The sequence below is a fragment of the Coenobita brevimanus genome, chromosome 16 (genome assembly GCF_032717465.1).
Source record: "Coenobita brevimanus isolate Jiangsu-jjx chromosome 16, ASM3271746v2, whole genome shotgun sequence".
Classification (NCBI taxonomy): Eukaryota; Metazoa; Arthropoda; class Malacostraca; order Decapoda; family Coenobitidae; genus Coenobita; species Coenobita brevimanus.
This window is the reverse complement of record NC_136969.1, coordinates 2,504,511-2,526,528: the sequence shown is the minus strand read 5'-3', so window position 1 is coordinate 2,526,528 and position 22,018 is coordinate 2,504,511. Positions and strand designations below refer to the sequence as shown.

Genomic DNA, 22,018 nt, shown 5'->3' with positions numbered 1-22,018 from the left:
GGACTGGCAAATGCAAATCGTGGTGACGTACCCATACGTCGTCGGGACGGGGCGGGTTAAACCCATTTAAGACCTTATTCACACCAATAATGGACATAAAGCATGAAATAAATGAAAAGGAACCAGAGAATGAGGAATTAGAAGTGGTTATGGAAAATATTTAAAAGTGTACAGGGTACTTACAGCACATCTGTGGCTGCCTCCTCTTAGGCTTTGGTAGTTGTGAAAATGCTCTGAAGCACGTACAGTAATCCAGTGTTGTGCTACACTTAATTCTTTGCACTGTGAGTCATAACTGTTTAACACTGCACATTCTTTTCTTAATTGTGCCACGCCAGTTTCAACCGCCACTTTGCAGTCCACACTTAATCCTTTGCACTCTGAATTCTAATTTCCTAACACTGCACAACACTGTAAATTCCCATGTGGTCTAGTGACGAGGTACTGCAGTTTATTCACTGTTTATTCACAAAAACGTGCATGTGCGGCATCCACTGCAATAAACATCCACCCTCGGCGATGGTTAGGCGGTAACTGGGGACAGGGTTGCCAGATCTGAGCTCGGCCACATTACCAAACTCCTCAATTTTCATTACCAAATTTAACTTTTCATTACCAAATTCTTTAAGGAAGCATTTATTCTTCACTAATTATACGTACAAATGGAAATACTCACTCTCCTTATAATCGGTGGCACGTTTATTTTTGCGCTATGTATGCCAGCAGATTAGTCAAAGAGAGCGGACAGTCCACCATCTCCATTCTCTATATCTTCATACATGTGAAAAATCTGTTTGGTAATGGATCATGCTGATTCACTACCAAATGAACTTTTCAATACCAAATTGGCCCACATTTGGTAATGAAAAATACCAAACGGCAAACCTGACTGGGGAGGGGGGAGGGGGGGAAGGGGGAGGAAGGAAGGGGTGAAAGGGCTGTGGTGTAAACAGCTGTTCTGCGCTGCGCGGCGCTGAGTGGCAATTTTAAATTACAGGTGGGAAAAAATTCGGATTTTGGGGGGAGTTTTTCTATTTTTTGGCCATTTTTGGGTTCCGAAGGTCCAGGCCCACAATGTACAGTAAAGGGGCTATCACACGGGAGACTCGTGGACGTCCAAACTGGCCGTGGACGTCCAAACTTGCCCCTGCAGGAGGGTCATGGACGTCCACGAGTGGAAGGCCGCCTGACCCATTTGTGGACGTCCACGACTTGGTGATCTCCTTCTTCTCTATGGAGTTTACACATAGTTTGTGTCCTTTGCTATCTTGAACTCTGTAGTCAGTTGAGGTGATATATTATGATTAATTCAAAACCGTCAGTAAACTTTGTACTTTAAATATTTCTGTTTGTCATAGAAACTTTTCATATATACTGAAATGTGGTAAATATTGATGGAATGTGGACTGATTGTTTCCAAGAGAGGCCCGCGCACGTTCGAAAGACATACTCGGGAAGAAAGCACTACTGTGCAGATTTCTATACTGGCTGCTTTCTTCACTCCGTGGGAGCCATTCTCTCATCCACAATGCCCTCCTTCTCCCCCTCCTTTGTCTTCTTGCAGAGGCTTCTTGCTCATCCTGCAGGGTTAGGACTGCAGCACCCATTGCAAAAGTCACGATCTGGTTCATGTCCATTGTTGTTGCTGATAAACACGTCGTCTGCTAGGGAGTTGGAAGTGACCTCCCAGTTGCGTGGGGTGAACTCCATAAAGAAGAAGAAGGTGGCCGTCGACGTCCACCGTGTGATAGGGTATGGACGTCCAAGCTCAGTTTGGACGTCCGTTTTGTGCTGCACAAATTGTTCACGGGTCCCCGTGTGATATCCGCTTTAGTGGGGAGTCCAGAAAGTAGGAGTCTGGATAATACAGGGATTACTGCAACGGTCACCTCCGAAAAGCTCACACAAACGCAGTGATGCACAAAAATGGATGGTCAGCTGTCTGAGCCCGACATGGCTGCCCAGTGAAAGACCACTGTTACTGCCAAATAACAGTGCAAGTACTTAACATATAGTCTGGTCTCATTACACAACTATCCGCTATGTGACAAATCGCTAGAAAAATAATTAATATGTTATAGGTTTTTGCAGAATAAAGTAAATAAACTGATTACGATTTCGTCAGAATGATATTTTTGATGGCTGCCTCCGAGCATCTCGTTTGGATGCAGTGATACACACAGGCCAACAATCAGGTGTCAGAGCCAAGATGGATGCCCAGTGTTTACATTCACTGTAAATGTCTGCCTTTGGTTCCATTTTGTGTCACTGAAACACCACTGCTATCGCCGAATAACAGTGCAAGTGCTTAACAAATTATCTATCTATCTATAGCCAGATGCCATAATCCCATCAGGAGTGGCCGTCTGTCTTTCAATTTTTTACAGGGAGAGACAAAACCCCCTGCCAACCCACTTGCTGAAACGTAGGGAACACTTGTAATATTAAGTGAAGTGATAACTTTTTTGTGTGAAATACTGAAACCTGTGACTAGGAAATTGTGTCTGACAAGCATGCTATCCTTAGCAGAAAGCATGGTGCTACTGAGGGGTGCCAAAGGCAAGTCTAAGAGGGTACGGTTTTTTACACTTTAGGTATCACGGAAAGGCACCCTCCCTAACCCCAATGAACCTATGTTATATTGACCTCACTATACAATAAATCATCATGCGACAGGTTTTCACTTGACGTAACCCTATCGTATAGTGAGTTATAACTGTACTGTCATGGAAAATATGTAAGTCCCGTGGAAATAAGCTGCAAACAGATGAAAGTCTCTGCCAAGTGAAAATGGATGAACTGTTATCAAGGTGTGAGAGAAATGAGAAGAAAATGAGACAGGCATCAGTAAGGTAAGGCAAGTTAAGTAAGAGATGAATGAAGAAGAAGCAAAGCAACACTATATTACCCTAGACTATGTGGAAGTAGTACTGGTGGGAAACACATGCTTCGTTTTTTTTATTTTTTTTTATTTTTTTACTTTTTTATGCATGGAAGAGGAAACCACAGGCCAGAAGCTTGTAAGAATGTTCCCTCCAAAAAAGAGAAAACAAAAACAAGATAAAAGAGAGCCAATTCAAGATCTGCTCATTACTGGTCACAACAATGGGTGTCCAACATCATTTATGTATCATGCTGCATGTGGGGCAGAGAAAGTCAGGCAAGAGGAAGACAAGGCAGAAAAATGGTAAGGCAAGAGAGAGAGAAGAGAGGTCAGGTAAACATACATGTAGCCAGGAATGGGAGGTGTGTACTAACTACAGTATGGACACATCATGAAGCAGTGCTGAATGGATAGATATGAGGCAAGAGGGAAGCATGAAAGAAATGAAGATGGGCAGGAAGGTGACAAATTCAGACTGTACTAACCATGAAGGTGTGGCAGAAGCAGTGCTGGTGGAAAGGTGACACAAAACTTCATCACTGCCCACATCAACAGGTGTCTCACTCCACCTTTAGGTCTCACACTTGATGGTACTGCACCTTGAGGCAACATAAATTTATGTTACAACAATGAGGCTCTTACTACCCACTCTCAGCTGAATAAAATAATCTGGCATTAGCTTGAACAGAATACAATTGCAGAGTTGACCAAACCACAAGAGGGTTAACTCTTCCAATCCAATGATTTTTTTTTTTCGTCCCTTACAATAGACTTTTCAAGCAGGAGTAGCTACATAAAGCTTTCACTAATGCCTTTACTAAAAGAGATCTATCTGAAATCCTCTAGTACCAACCTGATTAAAATGAACAACATCATTGGACTGAAAGACTTAACTTTCACAAAATAATACAAAAAAATATATTCAAATATCTGCAGATGGTTAAGCCTGTGAAGTGCAGTGAGGATGATGGAAGCTTCAATGATACTGAATGGTTCTGTGAGCAAATTCATTTGGCTTACTACTGATAGTTCTTCCACTCTTAAACTTTATCTACCCTTGTTCCTAATCTTACCTCACCATATCCTCAAGTGGGAAAAGGGGCCAAAATGACTGATTATGACAATAAACTGGCAACAATGATCATGGTGATTATGATGATGATGATGAAGCTGATTATGATGACTGATGATGACAATGATGATAATGATGACAGTGACGATGATGATGATGATGACAGTGATGATGATGATGACGATCAGCGCGACGATTATGATGATGATGGAAACGACAACGATGATGACGACGAAAATGACGATGACGACAATGACGACAATGATGAACATGATGAGGCTCACTGGACAACTCTTGTAAGCAATGAAAAATGCACAGGCAGCTCTCATTATTAGTCAGGAATGTGCTAAAAAGCTTCAAAACTTTTTCTACACAACTGGGGGAATGGCAAATCATCATTCTCATCCTCAACTTATTTCCAACCAAAAAAAGGGGGTAGGATCAAGCACTTAGAAAAGGGGGGCACAAAGCACAAAAAGTTCTTGCAAAATGGGCTATACATCATCCACCCTAATAGGCTGGTGTCACTGAACCCTGAATAAATGTTTAAACTTTCTTCACATCAGCTAACAAGAAGGCATTACTTACCAGTAACTGTTTTTATGTAAGCAGCAATGCAGTAGTCTACCATGGAATACCATATTTTGCAGTGTATAAGACACACTTCATTGTCTCAAAATTACCTTGAAATATCCCCATGCATCCTGGAGGCCAGACTAGACAGGTTAGCTTGGCTCTATTTAGAAGAAACTCTTATATAGATGATCATCTCACTAGTATGGGGGATGATGTAGTATTAGGGGAGGATTTAAATGCTCATGTAGTTGAAGCAGCTCAAGAATATGAAGGAGTACATGGGGGATATGCATGCGGTACAAGAAATGGGGAAGAGGAAAGGATACTCGAGTTTGGGGAGGCAATGAACACGATTGTGTGCAACACACATTATAGGAAAAGAGACAGTAGGTTGATTATGTATGAGTCTGGAGGAAATAGCAGCCAGATAGAGTATCTACTGGTCAAGAGGGCATATAGGAGGCTAGTGAGAGATGTTAACCCCTAAAGTAGTAATAGGATCGATCGATCCGTTTCCAGAATTTCGCTAGATGCTGAATATGATCAATAGATGAGCCTTTGTTAAAAACTGCAGACACTAGGCTCTGGCCTGATTGCGACGTATATTGATGCAAACCAATGAGAACTCAGTCCTGAGTAAGGAGGGGGGAGGATCTGGTACCCATGGTGGGGGGGGTGATTCCCCCACCGCCCTCTCGCCACCTTCCTCTACCCCAATACCTTTGCTTCCTCTCCCCCTCCCTCACCTCTGACTGCCTCCTGCTCCCTTCCTCCCCCTTCCCCACTATCCTCCATCACAACATCGTGGATCCCCCCCTTTCTTCCCTTCCCTGTCTCCCTGGGGAGGGTTATATCCCCCCTACCCACCCTCCAAACCCCTGTACTCCCTCTCTACCTTTCCTCTGTCTTGTGGTGTCTGTCTCCCACCTCTATACCCCCGTAACACCCCTCTAGGCCTCTCCCCACCCCACCTCCACCCTCCACCCCCTGTAGTATGCCGTCTGCTTACCTCTTCCCCCACCCCTGCCTAGAGTATTATACGTCATTGTTACTCTTCATGTCACATGTTTTCATTCAATACCAGATTATTGTTTGTGTAACTGCATACACTGATGCACAAAACATAGAATGTGTATTTTTTCATGTTTTTTTATGAATTTCCATGTTTTTTGCATGCTTTTTTGGGGGAAAAGTGTGTTACTGGCACAATTATGCACAACCTGCCAAAGGTTTTTTGCATATGCTTATCCTTTTGATGTATTTCTTTGTACTCTTTGTTTATCAAAGAGTATGATAAGTTACACTCTCTGTGGTGTAGAGTTTCAGTCTCTCATCTATCAAAAGGGCAGGTACCACTACTCCTAATTCTGTCGGACAGTTAGGGTCGGAGGTGTGAAAACACAAGTCCCATACCTCCGTGAATATACTGTAATGTTTCATGTAAATGTTAATAATGGTTGTTTTTTATACTGTAATAATAAATTGTGTATTTGTGTGTTTGTCATTCTCTTACACCATTATCATTATTTTGCATTCTATAGATTTTTTTTTCCCCTTGAAAATCTTACAGCTACAGTAGGTATGCACAGTACGCATGTACACAGTATGTGAATCGCGTAGTACACAAGGACCTATTTTTTATCGAATTTTAGTGTATTTTTTAATAGTTTGCAAATTGAACTCGTAATAGGTGAGACGGCAGCAAAGAGTGGCCCAAATCCGGGGTTACCCCGAGCACACAATATTGCCACCCCAAGATGCACCAACGGTTGCCTATGCTCCGCCAAACATCAGTGATGGAGAGTGGAGACTTGTCGATGATGGGGATCAGCCGGGTACTGTGTGCCCTAGATAAATTCAAGGAAGAATTCAAGGACATCAAACAATGTCTGTTGCGAGTGGAGGAAGCGATGATTTCACTGGACAGAACCTTCCGCTACTACACAGACAGGAACAACCAGGAGGTTAACAGAAGGAAGCAAACCCTCATCACCCGTTACCTGCGGCCTCAAGAAAGTGAGGAATCACTCCCTTCAACATCAGAGAAGCCACTTCCTGGGGAGGATAAAGAGGATGATGCAGTATATGAGGTGTCAGAAATAGACTTTGAAGGGTTTATGAACGAAGTGCTGGTGACGAGAGTGGTGAGGAAGGTGGTGTGTCAGGTGGTGTGGTGGGTGGTGTACGAGGTGTAAGCTAGGTGCCTCACCCTGCCTCGGATCCCTTTCTTACGTCCATCAAGCCTGTTGTCCTCTTGGGTTAAGGCAGTGATTTCCAACCTTTGGGGTGCGCCCCCCTAGGGGGACACAAATGACTGCCTGGACGGGTGCGAAGGCTTGATAAAGAGGGTAATTATATTTGAAAACTATGAATTATGATGGAATTCAGTAATTTCTAAATATGGAGAAAATATTTCAGTTATGAATGAGAAATCTAGTTATGTGAATATACAGTATAAACAATTTCAAAGATTAAGAATCTATGATATTTATTGACATGTGCCAACTATGCCAGTAAAATACAGTATTTGAGGAAGGGGGGCACAGGGAACGTGTCATTCAGTGAGGGGGGGCGAGAATTAGAAAAGGTTGGAAACCACTGGGTTAAGGTGAGCAGCCACATTCTTGTTGGTTTAGTTAAGCCATATCCTTATTGATTTAGTAAAGCCATAATCTTGTTGGTTTACTTCATCTTAGGTAATATGTCTTAGATAGTTTCCTTGTATAAGTTTATGTATTCACATTAGGCGAATTCCTAGTACGCGACCTCTTCTGCTGCCCATAAACTCACATACATTGCGTACCTACTGTACTTGATCTGACAGCTCTGAGGGGAGGGGATGGGTGGGGAAGGGGTGAGGGGAGAGGGGATGGTGGACTGTGTGAGTAACACCAAGAAAAAGGTTTTGCATGCTTTGGCTCAATTTCTTTTTTATTTTGACAGCTACACAGCTATGAGGGAAGGGGAAGGAGGGAGGGAAGGTGGAGAGGGAAGAAGTGTCGGGGGGGGGGGGCGCGGGGTGTTGGGAGTGAGTAAGGAACACTGATATAATTATTTTGCATGCTGTTGTTGGGGGGGAAAAAAAATAAAAATAAAACTGGAAAATTCTGAAGGGTGGGGTATGGGGGGAGGGGAGGAAGAGAAGGGGGGGTGATGGTAGTGGGTGAGGAAGGTAATGGAAGGGGAGGAATGAGGGTGGGATAGGGTGGGAATGCATAGAAAACAGGAGTTGCCCCGCCTGGATGGGTAACTTTGTTCAACTTTGACGGCTTGTAGCTCATGAACCAGTTGGTCTAAAATGTTCTGGTTTGCGGCATAAGGTGTGTAATTCAAGCTCTAAACCTTGGGCATAAAACTTTTTACTTCTGTAAGAGCTGAAAAACTGGCTCCAAATACAGGTCTCAAGGAAGTTCGTTCGAATGAAATGCATATCCTAGAGGTTAAAGTTATACAGAGCGAGAAACATAGGCAGCAACACAAGTTATTGATGTGTGACACGGTGCTTAAAGAGCAAGTAAAGAAAGGGAGGCCCTATGCACCTAGGAGGAAAATATGAAAGTTGACAAACCATGCAGTACGGGATGCCTTCTACAGCGAGATGGGAAGAGTGGTGGCTGAACAGGGAGACATGGACAGAAACGTTAACAAACAGTACAGAGCCCTCAAGACAAATATCTTGAGAGTTACTGATGTAACATGCAGTTGGACAAGATGCCCATCAAAACATATAGTGAGTTGGTGGTGGGATGGTGTAGAAGCTGCAGTTAAGGAGAAAAGAAGGGTTTTCCGGGAATGGAAGAAAGGTGGTAACAAAGAGGAATACTTGGCTGCCATCGTAAGGCTAGAAAAAAGGTTTACAGGACGAAGTCTAAGTCACAGACACTTTTATGTGATAACCTAAATCGTGTGGAAGGGAAGACTATGATTTTTAAAGTGGCAAATCAGATGAAGAGGGAGAATAGGGATATCATAGGTGAGCAGTGTGTGAAGAATGATGAAGGAAGGGTTGTGGTGAATTGTGGGGATATTAACGACACATGGAGGGAGCATTATAGTCGGCTGTTGAATGAGGAGTTTGACTGGGACGGGGAAGGTTTGGAGCCAGCAGATCCAGTGTTTGGCTCTTGGCCTTTGCGTGACACAGCTACTGTGAGCGAGGCAAGAGGCAGGATGCAGGTGAGGAAGGCAGCAGGTGTGTCTAGGTTGACTACTGAAATGTTGGAAGCCTCAGGTGATATAGGAGTGAGGATAGTCACTGACCTGATAAATACGATTATGTATGAGTGTGTTGTCTCAGATGATTGGCTGAAGAGTGTAACTACATGTGTTGAAGGGGAAGGGTGATGCCCTGGAAAGATGAAATTATGGAGGTATAAAGCTTTCAGATCAGATAATGAAGGTAATGGAGAGAGTTTTAGAAGGTATGATTAGAGAAAGTGTGAATATTGATGAGATGCAGTTTGGGTTTATGCCAGGTAGGGGGACCACTGATGCCATATTCATTGTTCGACAGCTTCAGGAAAAATATATTGGTAGGAGAAGCGCAAAGGATTAAGTGTGGAGTGCCAGCTGACGGTTGAAACTAGCGTGGAGCAATTAAAAACAGAATGTGCAGTGTTAAACAATTGTAACTCACAGTGCAAGGAATTATGCGCAGCACAACCCTGGATTACTGTACGTACTTCAAGAGCATTTTCACCACCACCAGAGCCTTAGAGGCAGTGGCCACGGATGTGCTGTAAGTACGGTACCCTGTACACTGCTAAATATTTTCCATATTCACTTCTAATTCCTCATTCTCTGGTTCCTTTTAATTTATTTCATGCTTTATGTCCCTTATTTGTGTGAATAGGATCTTAAATAGGTGCTCTGCATGTCTTAGGGAGTTTACGTGGCTTTCAAAGTTAGGCTGGATTAGGGTCCATAAGTACCAGTCCAGGAGGCAGGGTCAAAGCATCCGGACAAACCCACTTTCCAGACATGCCTTTGGCTTTATTACATCGGATATTGGAGGGATTACTGTATTTCTTACAGAATGCAGGAACAGTCATTATGGCTGGGGTTGTAGGTGGGCCAGGTGAAGCAGGTGAGTCAGGTGGGGCTGTGGAGGGGGAGGTGCCTGGTGAGTCAGGTGGGGCAGTGGAGGTGGAGGGAACGGCAGCGGGCAAGACAGAGGAGGCGGTGAGGGGAGGATCCTCCATCTCCTCCTCGCTACTGCTCACATTTTCAGCAATTTCCTTCATCTCTCCTTGTTTGTCTGTTTCATTCCTCATCTTCTTATGGACGTATTTGCAGTATAAGAGCTTGGCATTCACAAAAGAACCATTATTCAGGTGAATCCAAACATTATTATAGAAACTGGGTATCTACTCTAACTTACCGTTACTGCCGAAAACGTTATTGTCCAAATCATTATTGGTGAGATATTACTGTAGACTCCTCTTGAGCACCTTCCCCATGAGCCTTTAAGTCACAATGGGCATGTCGTGATGGGGGGGGGGGTCGCGTAGTCTGGGAAAATAGTGGTTTTGGGCCACTTCTTTCCTCTGCCTCGCATATTGTGGGCTAAACTCGCAATCAACTTTTTTTGTTATTATTTTTGGTCACTCGCATACTATGCGATTCACGTACTGTGAACTCGCGTACTATGCGATCCCACTGTAATCAGTTTTAAGCTACAAAGAATATTAGTTCCAAAGTTTAGATGGTTAGCTTTTAGTTTAGTGATTCCCTTCAACTTTATCATAATGAAGCTTCTTTTCCTCATTTTACTGAGCAGATATGTTAATAAAACTGTACTTATGAACAAAGTGATAAAGGAACCTCTTAAAGAACAGTAGTTTAGTTGACTGTATTTTTAATTTTCAAATCAAGTTATCAGGTGAAGCTTGGCAACTTTTGGGAGTTTGTGAATGCTCCAATTAATTAGGGCCAATTTTGGTGCAACCACTGACAGGAAGCCAAAGATGAAAAAATTCTGTTTTGAGAACAGTTGCTCAGAGGTAACAGTTATAGGAAAAGGTTAACTCAAACAGTTTTGATCTGATTTTGGTCAAATTCAGTGGAAGGGTTAAAGATAAGGTAATGCTAATTCAAGTAGATTTTGAAAAAATCTGTTGAAGGTCAAGATTATAGAGCAAATTCAAAGGCCATTTGCAGGGAGCAGGCATTGCAGTCTCTGAACGCACCTTATTAGATTCTTTCTCTATCCCTTATTACTACATTTACATCAGGAGACTTTTCAAGCTATCTATCTATCTATTGCCAGACGCCTCAATCCCGTTTGGGGTGGCCAAAAACAAATCGCCTCCACGTCCTCCTGTCCCGCGCCATTTCACTGCCCTGCTCCCAACTCACACCTCCCTCTCTCATATACCTCTCCACCCCATCCCTCCATCTCATCCTCGGCCTCCCCCTCTCTCTTCCCCCCTCCACCTCACTCACACTCTCTTCGTCAGTCTTTCACCCTCCATCCTCTCCACAAGGCCAAACCATCTCAGTGTGTTCCTCATAACACTTCCTATCACATCCACATCCACACCACAACGCTCCTTTATGTCTTCATTCGTCAGCCTGTCTCTCCATGTGACTCCACAAGCTCTTCTTAAATAACTCATTTCCGCTGCTCTCACTCTTGACTTGTGTCCTTCCAACAACGTCCAAGCTTCACTTCCATACATTAGAGTTGGTATCACAATAGTGTCATGTAGTAACTTTTTCACTTCCATGCTCACTTCCCTGTTTCTCATCACTGCTTTCAAAGAACCAGCAACCTTTCTTCCCTGCTGTACTCTTTCAAGCACTTCACCCTCCAAACCTCCATCCTTACTCATCACACTACCCAGGTATTTAAACATACTCACATTTTCCAATTCCTCACCATCCAACCTCGTTGTACATTCACTGACTTCACCTCTCTCAAAGACCATCACTTTACTCTTCCCTACATTCACCTTTAGATTCCGTTTCTTGCACACTCTCCCAAACTCATCCACCATGTCTTGCAGCTCCCCTTCGTCTTCACTCAACAACACAGTACTGTATCACCTGCAAACAACAGTACAGGGAGTTTCCAAACACTATCCTCTCTCACCAGAGCCACTCCAACATCCACTACCCTACCTTGTACCTCTTTTATTACCCCATCCATATACAGATTGAACAACCATGGAGACATGACACATCCCTGTTTCAACCCAACCTTCAAAGAGAAAGGCTGGAGAGGTTAAATACAGCCTACCGTAACTCCTTCACTTTACGGGGACTTTACAAGGCTAAATAAAATCTTCTGAAGAATGTAGAAATATACCTGTCTAACTATTGCCAGATGCCTTAATCCCATAAGGAGTGGCCACAAACAAATCGCCTCCATGCCACCGGGTCTCCCGCCATTTCATTGCCCTGCTCCCAGCTCACACACCCCTCTCTCATATATCTCTCCACTCCATCCATCTCATCCATAGCCTCCCTCTCCCTCTTCCCCCTTCCACCTCACTCCCATAAAGTTTCCTCACTAGTCACTTACTCTCCATCCTCTCCACATAGCCAAACCTCCTCAATGTATATCTCTTACTGCTTTCTATCACATCCACATCCACACCACAACGCTCTTTCACTTCCTCATTTGTCAGTCTGTCTTTCCATGTAACTCCACATGCACCCATCATATAACCCATTTCCACTGCTCTCAATCTTGACTTGCACCCTTACAACAAGGTCCAAGCTTCACTTCCTTATGTTAGAGTTGGTATCATGATACTGTCATGCAGAGACTTTATTTCCATGTTAACTTCCCTGTTTCTTATCACTGCTTTCAAAGAACCTGCAACCTTTCTTACTTGTTGTACCCTTTCAAGAACTTCATCCTCCAAATTTCCATCCTTACTCACACTACCCAAGTATTTAAATGCATTCACATTTTCCATTCCCTCATCATTTAACGTCACTGTACATCCAGTGACTTCATTTCTCTCCTCCCTACATTCACCTTTTGATATCATTTCGTACACACTCTTCCAAACTCATACACCATGCATTGCAGTTCCCTTTCGTCTTCACTTAACAATACAGTATCATCTGCAAACAACAGTGCAGGGAGTCTCCAAACGTTGCCTTCTCTCATTAAAGCCGCTCCAATACAGTATCATCTGCAAACAACAGTGCAGGGAGTCTCCAAACGTTGCCTTCTCTCATTAAAGCCGCTCCAGCATTCATCGCCCTACTTTGTACCTCTTTTATAACCCCACCCATATACAGACTGAACAACCATGGAAGCATGACACATCCCTGTTTCAATCCAACATCCAAATACAAAAATTCACTTAATTCATTAACCACACACACTACAGCCTTAGCCCACTCATACATACTCTGCACGGCATGCAACAACTTCCCATTTACTATATATGTTCTTAATATTTTCCATATTCCTTGTCAGTCCATCATGTCATATGCTTTCTTCAAATCTATGAATGCCACTTACAACTTCTTACCCTTCTCTAGAAACTTTTCCACTAAAAACCTAAGAATGAACATCTGATCTACATAACCTTTTCCCTTCCTAAAATCTCCCTGTTCTTCACCAACTAATTCCTCAGTTATTTACATAACTCTGACAATATGTACCCTACCATACACTCTTCCTATTACACTAAAAAGACAAATGCACGTATGATTATCACACACTTCTTTTTCCCCTTTTCCTTTGTAAAGGGGAATAATTATGTCTAATTTCCAATCCTCCAGGACTCTACCTTCCTCCCAGGCCAATCTGCACATCTTCCATATCCATTCTACTACTATCTCACCCCCATGCTTCAGCATTTCACCACACACTCCATCAATTCCTGGGGCTTTCCCCATTCTGACTTTCTTCATTGCTTCCACTACTTCACTCCTACTATTTCTTCCTCTCTTCTCACCTTCCTCCTTCTCCCAGCCATTCCCAAGTCACTTATCCTCATGTAACTTTCATTCTTTATGTTTAACAGTCCTTGAAAGTGTTCTCTGCATCTGCTCATTTTTCCTCCCTTCTCCATTGGCAATCTACCATTTTTATTTTTCACTCCCCAACTGACTTCTTTATCAGCCTGTTTTACTCTCTTTACCTCATTCCACAACTTTTTTTTTTACATTCCCTTCTCTTTACACTCAAATTCCTTTCAAATTCCTTATCCACTCTCTTCTTACTCTCTCTTCCTAATCTTTTCACCTCTCTCTTCCTCTCAACATACAGTATAACGCTCTCTTCCATCTCTCAACTTCCTCCATACCCCTGCTGTAGTGTCACAATTTTAAGTATTAGTATAAGCTTGTATTGTGAGGGTAATCTTAGGCATTATTATAAATGTAATCTGTACAGTTCATTTAACCATTAAATCTTATATTTAAGTCTAGTCTTAGTTGATAATCATAATGTGAGCATGATTCTGATATTGTTAGTACTAAGTAGAGTGTTGATGTGAATGTTTATACAGAATGGACCAGCGCTTGCCAACAAAGAAGTATAACCGTGGAAGTTTCGTAGATATTAAAAATTGCGAATGTCTTTCTTCGTATTCTAATCTAGAGATTTACCTGCCGAAGTTAATAGAGTTCCCCTTTTGTACCATGCAAAGGTGAATTGAAAATATCAGAAGTAAGACTGTTGAAGGTAATCATTGGTGAAGCGCGAAATTCATGTCATCAAAGTCGTCATCAGTCATGCAGGCCATAAACTGACGCAGGTAATAAAACTGATCTGATTCCTAATTGCTTTGGCTTTGTTATGATTAAAGTTCCTTTATGCTTAGTACAAAAATTTTAAACATCGTAAGTCATTTTGCTGCATATGACAAGTGCAAAAGTATCTCTCACATTCTTTAAAGATCTTAGAGAGTTGAAAATATTTCAAAGTACAGTACTTAGTTAAAGTTTTCGCTGATTCCAGGACACTGTCTTGGTTTACTATAAAAAGGCACGAGGCAGCAACAACCGCCAGACCGCCACTTCTCTTTGACACTGCAGGTGAGTGCCGAACTCTCATCCCCCCCCCCCCATTCTCCATCGAGTAATGAGTCCTCATAAATGTGAGTTAAATTGGTGATATTTCCCCTCATCCCACTTGTACTGAATACTGAGATCGCCACTTCTCTTCATTCTCTTCAACATTGCTTATCATCGTGCATTCAAGCCACTGCTTTGCCAGCGTCTCACACACTAAATCACCCCCCCTCCCTTAGTTCATGTAGCCTAATTATGAATCTATCAGCTGGTCCATTCGATAATTGTCCATTTGATTACTGATCTATTTGAAAATTATAATCAGTTGTACATGATTCTTGTGTTATAATGTGCTAAATCGTAGGAATATCTTGGTGGTAATCTTTACTTCTTCCCAGTGAGTCCAACTGTGACCACGGAATCAATATATCCAGGTGTATCAGTATTCTTCGAGAATTAATTTAGGTTTGTAAAAATTCATAACACGAGTTACAGACCGTGATTTTATTTCATCTGCTTTGATCGTTCTCAGTTCTTAATGTCTCAGTTCTTAATGCTTTGTAAATCTTAGGTTAAGTAATTTTGAAATTCGAGTTTTGTTATCCTCCAAGGTATAGTGCACACGAGATTGAGTGGCCCGCAAAGTGTGCTTAATATCTATCGGTTCATGCACTCTCTTCAAAAGTGCACGTTACCACGTTTCCCATACACCCTCAAGTAAGATCACACTACCCTATTTTTCTATCATCTCTAAAATTCTCGGCATTACACTGGAAGTATCTAAATTATTGATCATTACACTGGTGAAAAATCCTCAGCATCATATTGACGGTGGCTACATCCTATAATTTTCTGTTATTACACTGGTGGCATTAGTGGTGGTATCAAAAGTTCCTTGCATTACACTGCTTCCCATCCACTCACTATATTCTTTCTTCTTTTGCACCACAGACTGTCTCACCTCTTCATTCCACCATGCTGTTCCTCGCATTCTCTTTCATCTTCTCTTCACCCTACACACCACGTTGTGCTGTTCCTCGCACCCCCTTTCATTTTCTCTTCACCCTACACACCACCTCACATGCTGCACAGATTTCTTCTGTGAATACCTTGTGCACACCTTCCACCTCCCCCACCTGCTCCAAATCATATTTACCCAATCACTCCTCCACTTCTCTCATATATAGTGCCAATTTTCCATCCTCTTACAACCTTTCTACCCTCCTTGTATGGACTACTTCTTCCTGTCCTTCTCTCCTGCTATTCCTCCACTTCACTTGAACCTTGACTTTCACCACCACCACATGGTGGTCAAAAACTAAACTCCCCCAACCTCTGTATGCTCTTGCATCCATTACACACCTTCTCTTCCTGTCATCTACACACAAACAATCAATCATTGCTTCAGTTCGTTAAGTTCACCACCCACTGTTCTCATCACTCACCTCATGTACCTGTGGATCATTTTGTGTCTGAAGTGGGTATTGGCTATCACCAACCCCCTCCCCGCACAAATGTCCAGAACAGCACTGCTATTCTCATCCACTTTTGCAGGCACACCCCACTCACCACCTAACCTTCAACCTTCACATTCCCTACTTTTCCATTCATATCTCCAATCAAAAACACTTTCTCATTCCTTTCAAACTTATTCATGCATGCTTCCATATTTTCCCAGAACCCTTCTTTCACTCAACTTGCACAATCTTGCATTGGTGCACACACACACAATCACCCACATTTGTAACGTAGTCCTACTTTCAATCTTACCCATACGATCCTTGAGCCAGCTTATCCATCTTCTTTTATATTCACCTTCCATCTCTTGCACACAATACATATCCCCTTCTTTTGCCCTCTCACTCTCACCTACTCCTACGCATATACCCAATCTATATTCCCACTCTCTCACACTCTCATCTCACCATTTAGTCTCAGTTATTCCACATATGTTCACTTTTGCACTCTCAAGCCCCTGGACAATCTCTCTCTCTCTTTCACCTCGTCATTCACACCCCTTACATTCCATTTCACAATCCATACCATGTTCTTTGTTCCGACCTCAGTCGCCACCTATTGGTCAGTCCTGGTCCAAGGCTTCTTGTTTGTATTTTTTTTAGTTGTTTTCCAGGAAGGTGTACTAACCCTCTGCCATCCAACATGCTGTCACATTGGGAACACATGTTGGTTGGTTATCAGGTTGCTGGCCAGTACTGGAAATGATTTCCTGGTTTACAAGAAATCATTTGGCTTGCCACTCAATGTGGAGCTACTCGAAAATAGAGTACAGCTACACTGTGTGTGGATGATAAAAAATATATTAACATATTCCTGGGGGCTCCCACTGCCCACTTCAAAATATGCATGCTAGCAAATATGCAGACCATGCTTTCAGATATTAAAACAGGCTGATCTTGTCTTTATCTTTTCCATTAATCTACTACCTCATGGAAACTCCCCTCAGGAAATGGTTACCAGCCACAGGCTCCACAAATGTGGATAAAGTAACAGGCAACTGCAACTAGCATGAAAGCATATGTGAGTCTACAACAAGGTTGTACCAACAACCCACACCAACATATGAGTAAAAGCTAATTAAGGCAAGCACAGTAATTACTAGAGACAGTAATATTTTAAGGAATCAAAATATACCACTCTAATCTTCCAACATGCCATGCTAACAAAGAGATGAAGCAATCTGGATACAAGTGCATTATCCATTAGAGGCCAACTAATACTTCAATGATCTATACTTTATAAGTAAAACTAAAGCAACATCATTCAAACATGCATTAGCAACAAAAACTCTTAGTAGTCTGAGATGTAATCACGTTACTTACTAGTAACTGACTGAGAGTGCGAGTCAATACTCTTAGCTGCAGCAGTGAATCCCAGGAGATTTAATAAAGTAACTACCAGGAGAGTAATGGGCTGCCTGCAGGAGACACCCAGTGGGTTAGTGGGGTTAGTTAGTTAATACACCCGTCTGTTACCTAGTAATATGCTACATAAAAACCCTGCTAATGCCGAACCTCTGTCAGTGCCATTACATTAGTCATGAATGAATAAGAAAAAGCTCAAGCTTACAGGTACTTCAGTAAGCTACACTAAAACCTTGATTAATGCAGGAATAAGTACAGTAACTAGGTTTAGAAGTTATGCAGTCACCTACTCTACAACAAAACTCAAGCAACATGGGGCTTGTTTCAAAGATACACAGCTCATTCCTGCACAGCGACGTCATGTGCCCAGCTCACTGTGACTAGCTACTCCACTCAGCTCCTGTTGTATAAAAGTCAGCTCGACCCAACTCCCACAGTCACAGTCCCAGTTCACCTATCATGTCCCACCAAGGTCTAGCTGTGTTATTCTGGTGTGGTTTTTGTGTTTGAAAGTACCGACAAAGGTCAATGACCCTTAGCTATGCCATGATGAAAACAGTGGTGGGGGGTGAGGGGAAAGCACCATGGAGATACACAACATCATCATACAGTATGCGGCCTAACTTTTGTTACTGTTATGTTAATGCTAATGCTCTTTAGCTGTGATACGTTGTGCTGTTAATGTGATTACATGATGGTGTGTGTCAGTTAAGGTCATTTATGTGGGGTAGGGTGGGCAAGAGTAGAAGTGGGACTTCTGAAAAGTGGCCAGACTGAGGTGTACAAATATATATATATTTTTTATTTTTTTTAAGCAAGGAAGAAGGAAGCAAAGGCCAGGAGCCCATGAGATTGATTCTCTCTCTCTCAAAAAAAAAAAAAAAAAAAAAAAAAAAAAAAAAGTGCCAAATTCAAGATCAGTTCACTTCAAGATGCCTGGACACAGTGCATTTGAAAGACCGGATATCATAGGCAGTAGGAATTACAGACACAGGGAGAAAGTTCCTGTTGCATACCTGAAGGACTGGGAGTAAAAGTTAACTCTTGCATTAAATGAGCTAGGCAGAGAAGGGATGAGAGTTTGTTGCTAGAAAGGTGCTATGCACCCATTGTAGTGGTGGGGCGATGCAAGGAGACAATTCAGAGGAGCAGTGATCAGTGAAGCTGCGATAAATGAGATAACAATGCAACAGTGAGTCAAAGAGACAGAGGTTGAAGGATGCCAGTAAAATAAGGAAAGTTAATGAGATGAAAAGCCTTTGACTCCATCTCGTTGAGAAGAGCCGTATGTGGGGAGCCTCCCCACACAGGAGGGTTGTACTCTACAAAGGGATGAAGAAAACCCATGAATAAAGTCAACAACTGCACTGGGGTAAAAATGGCATTGAGTCTGCTTAGCACACCTGATCTCTTGGATGCAGATTTTATAAGTGAGGGAATATGATCCTTCCAAGATAAATACTGAGAGAATGAAACTCGACGTTTGTTTAAAGATGATGCAGGGCTGAGTTGGATACTGTTAAAAATTTGAAGATACTCCTGCAGAAGATTTTGTCAGGTTGAAAGATGTAAGACCTGAGTTTCTGATGCATTAAAACAAGATTACTTTTACCTAAACCAGAGATATGAGTCAAGTCAGACATTAGGTGTGCTACAGCCTCATCCCTTGTTTGTTGAAGTAAATGCTGAGGTGGGCACTGTTGGAGGTGAATGGAAAGGTGAAGGGTGGAGTCATCAGCATATGAGTGGCTAGAGTTAGATGCAAAGCTTAGAAGGTCATTGATGAATAGAAGGAAGAGAGTTGGTAATAGGACAGAGCCCTAAGGAACACCACTACTGACGGATCTAAGAGAAGAACGGTGGCAATCTACAAATGTACCTATAGAACGACCAGAGAGGAAGCAAGAGATGAAAACAGACAGAAGGATAGAAACTGTAAGAGGGCAGTTTGGAAATTAAAGATTTATGCCAGACTCGACTGAAAGCCTTTGAGATGCAATGGCAAAGCTTTCACCAAAGTCCCGAAAGGAGGATGATCAGGAATCTGAAAGGTAAATGAGAAGATCGCCAGTGGGGATCCCTGGCAGAACCCACACTGATGATCTGAAAGAATGTTGTGACAGAAAAGGTGTTTCAGAATTTCTTTGTTAAGAGCAGACTCAAAAGCTTTTGAAATACAGGATGTAAAAGCAGTTGGGCAATAGTTAGAGCCTTAGGGGGATGGGAATGGTCGCCCATCACCCTTATTTGGAACAAGCTGAATGAAAGCAAACTTCCAGCAAGAAGGAAAGGTACAAGTTGATAGACGAAGGCAAAAGAGTTTACCTTGGCAGGGTGTAAGCACAGAAGCACAGTTCTTGAAGACAACAGGAGGGTCCCCATCATGCCCATATGCCTTGTTAGTATTAAGGTCAGAGATGGCATAAAATAAATCAATTGAAGAAATTTTAATACCAAACATAAGAAAGTCAGAGTTGGGAAATGATGGAGGAACAGCACCAAAATTGTCTAAGGCAGAACTGGAGGAGAAAGTCTGAGCGAAGACGAAGACTTCTCCTTTATCTGTATTGTAGAAGAAATAACTACAGGGCCATCCGAGTGGAAAAGAGAAGGGAAAGATGATAGGGTAAAGTTGTTAGAATGGTTTTTAGCAAGGTGCCAGAAGAAGCAGGAAGAATTTGAGTTGAAGAGTTCAGAGTATTAGTACGAATGAAAATATTTTTAGCAGAGCAAATAATAGACTTTGAACGACTTTCATTAATGGGAAAATTTGGACTTGCACTTGGGAAACCTGGTATCTATTAGGGTAAATTCCACTGGTTCTGTGTACTCATCATCATGCAATTCTGTTATCACGCACCAAGTTCGGTACCAATTATGTGCAATAACCAAGGGATCAGTGAATAATGAGCAGCCATGAGGAAATCACAGAACCTTGTCTCACAACAACAATTATCTTGAACCATTCAATTAGAAGCCCATCTACCTTTGTGCAGGCTCCACTGCCTTCATAATTGCTCTCAACAGCTTACCATCTACACCATTCATATGCAAATCTTCCCATTATCATTCTCTTTATTTCCTTGTATGCTTTTTCCAGATTCATAAATGCCATCGATACCTTAAAGTCCTTCACACGAGCCTTCTCCACTACCAATCTCATTGCAAATATTTGATCCACACATTCTCTACCATTCCTCATGCCATCCTGTTTAATACTCACCTGGCCTGCTCATTTATCACTTATTTCCTTTATGGAAAGTCACTACTCTACACAGTACTCATATAACCATCCTCTATCACGTTTTTATTGGTGAAACATGATGAAATTTCACATGATTTAATTAACCAAACAGGATTACCAGAACAAATGTCATAACAATCATCATAATCATATTCATCATCACCATCATCCAATATTTTCACAATTTTATGAAGTGAATATCAACCTTGTTAAGCATACTACTGTACATTAGTTCATGTTTTCCTTACACCACACTCAGTAAGTTCCAATGATACTTCAGAAATGAGAGGTCACTTCAAAATGAATGACACAAACAAATCTGTCATATTTTAACAGTACTGTATGCACAACCACAAACACAGAGTAGAGTAACAAACTGTAACCACCAATCCCTTATTTATCCCATTTATAATGTAGTGACCCAACGCTAAGCATTACATGATGGACAACTTACAGTCACCTTGAAGACTGATCCTATGCACAGCCATCACTACGACTGGGACACTAACTATTTAAGTCCTTTCATCTTTACCTGACCTAAATCTCTTTCCTTATGAAGCTTGTTTCACATGGGTCTGAAGCAGAAAAAGACACTACTGTGGCTCTACATCCTTTACAAAACACTTCTTTGAGACTAGTACAGTTTTATATTCCAGTGTTGATCTAATCTATTATTACAGCTCAGCACTCTACTGAAAGATGACAATTCTGCCAAGTTAAAGTGAAAAGGTATAGATGATCAGGCAGATGACAAAAATACTTACCCCAAAAGACTGAACAGGTGTTTGATGAGAGATGGTACTGTAAAGGAGGCAACACCATATGCCAATCCAACTTGCGCAAACACTACACTCATATCCTGAAGTCTGCTTGTGCGCACTGCTAATATCTGACAACCTGTTGAGACAAAGATATTAAAAAGGTAATAACCAATCCTTTATTATCACTTTCTTGGGTCCCTCTTCTCCTTCTCTATTTCCCAACAGGAGGATGGTGGACTGAAGAAAGGAGGTTTCAGACTGCAGTCCACCAAGTTCACATTCCAATAAGTCTGGGGCCACAACAACAACAACAACAAGGCCCAGAAAGGTCCTCGAGGGAGCTGAGGTGTAGGAGGGCCCAAGGGCTGGTTATATTAACCCATACATTTCAAGCTGTAGGAGACCAGCATTTACATATCAGATAATAATCTAGCCTCCTGTTGGATTTGAACCATGGTGTGTTAGGCATGGCTTTCTGTGGCCTGAGAGTTCTACTAACCACGGCACTGAGGCACCAAGAAGAAGAGGAGACAGTTCTCACTAAAAGTAGTCTTATATTTGTACATTCTTTTCTACTATAAAGTCCTCAGTACTGTAAAGAAAGAAATAACTACAATA

General features: G+C 42.1%; 1 protein-coding gene across 1 annotated transcript in view; it reads right to left on the bottom strand.

Moving 5' to 3' along the window:
• LOC145390887 (uncharacterized) overlaps window positions 1-21,420 on the bottom strand; it is a 41,681-nt gene extending 20,261 nt beyond the window's left edge. The window contains exons 1-2 of the mRNA XM_080265627.1: window positions 21,404-21,420; window positions 3,370-3,483 (exon numbers count right to left, since the gene is read on the bottom strand). Of these exons, the coding sequence (XP_080121753.1) occupies window positions 3,370-3,433 (64 nt within the window). The 5' untranslated portion in view covers window positions 3,434-3,483; window positions 21,404-21,420. The remainder of the gene's footprint in view (window positions 1-3,369; window positions 3,484-21,403) is intronic.
• Between the last annotated feature and the right edge of the window lie 598 nt (window positions 21,421-22,018).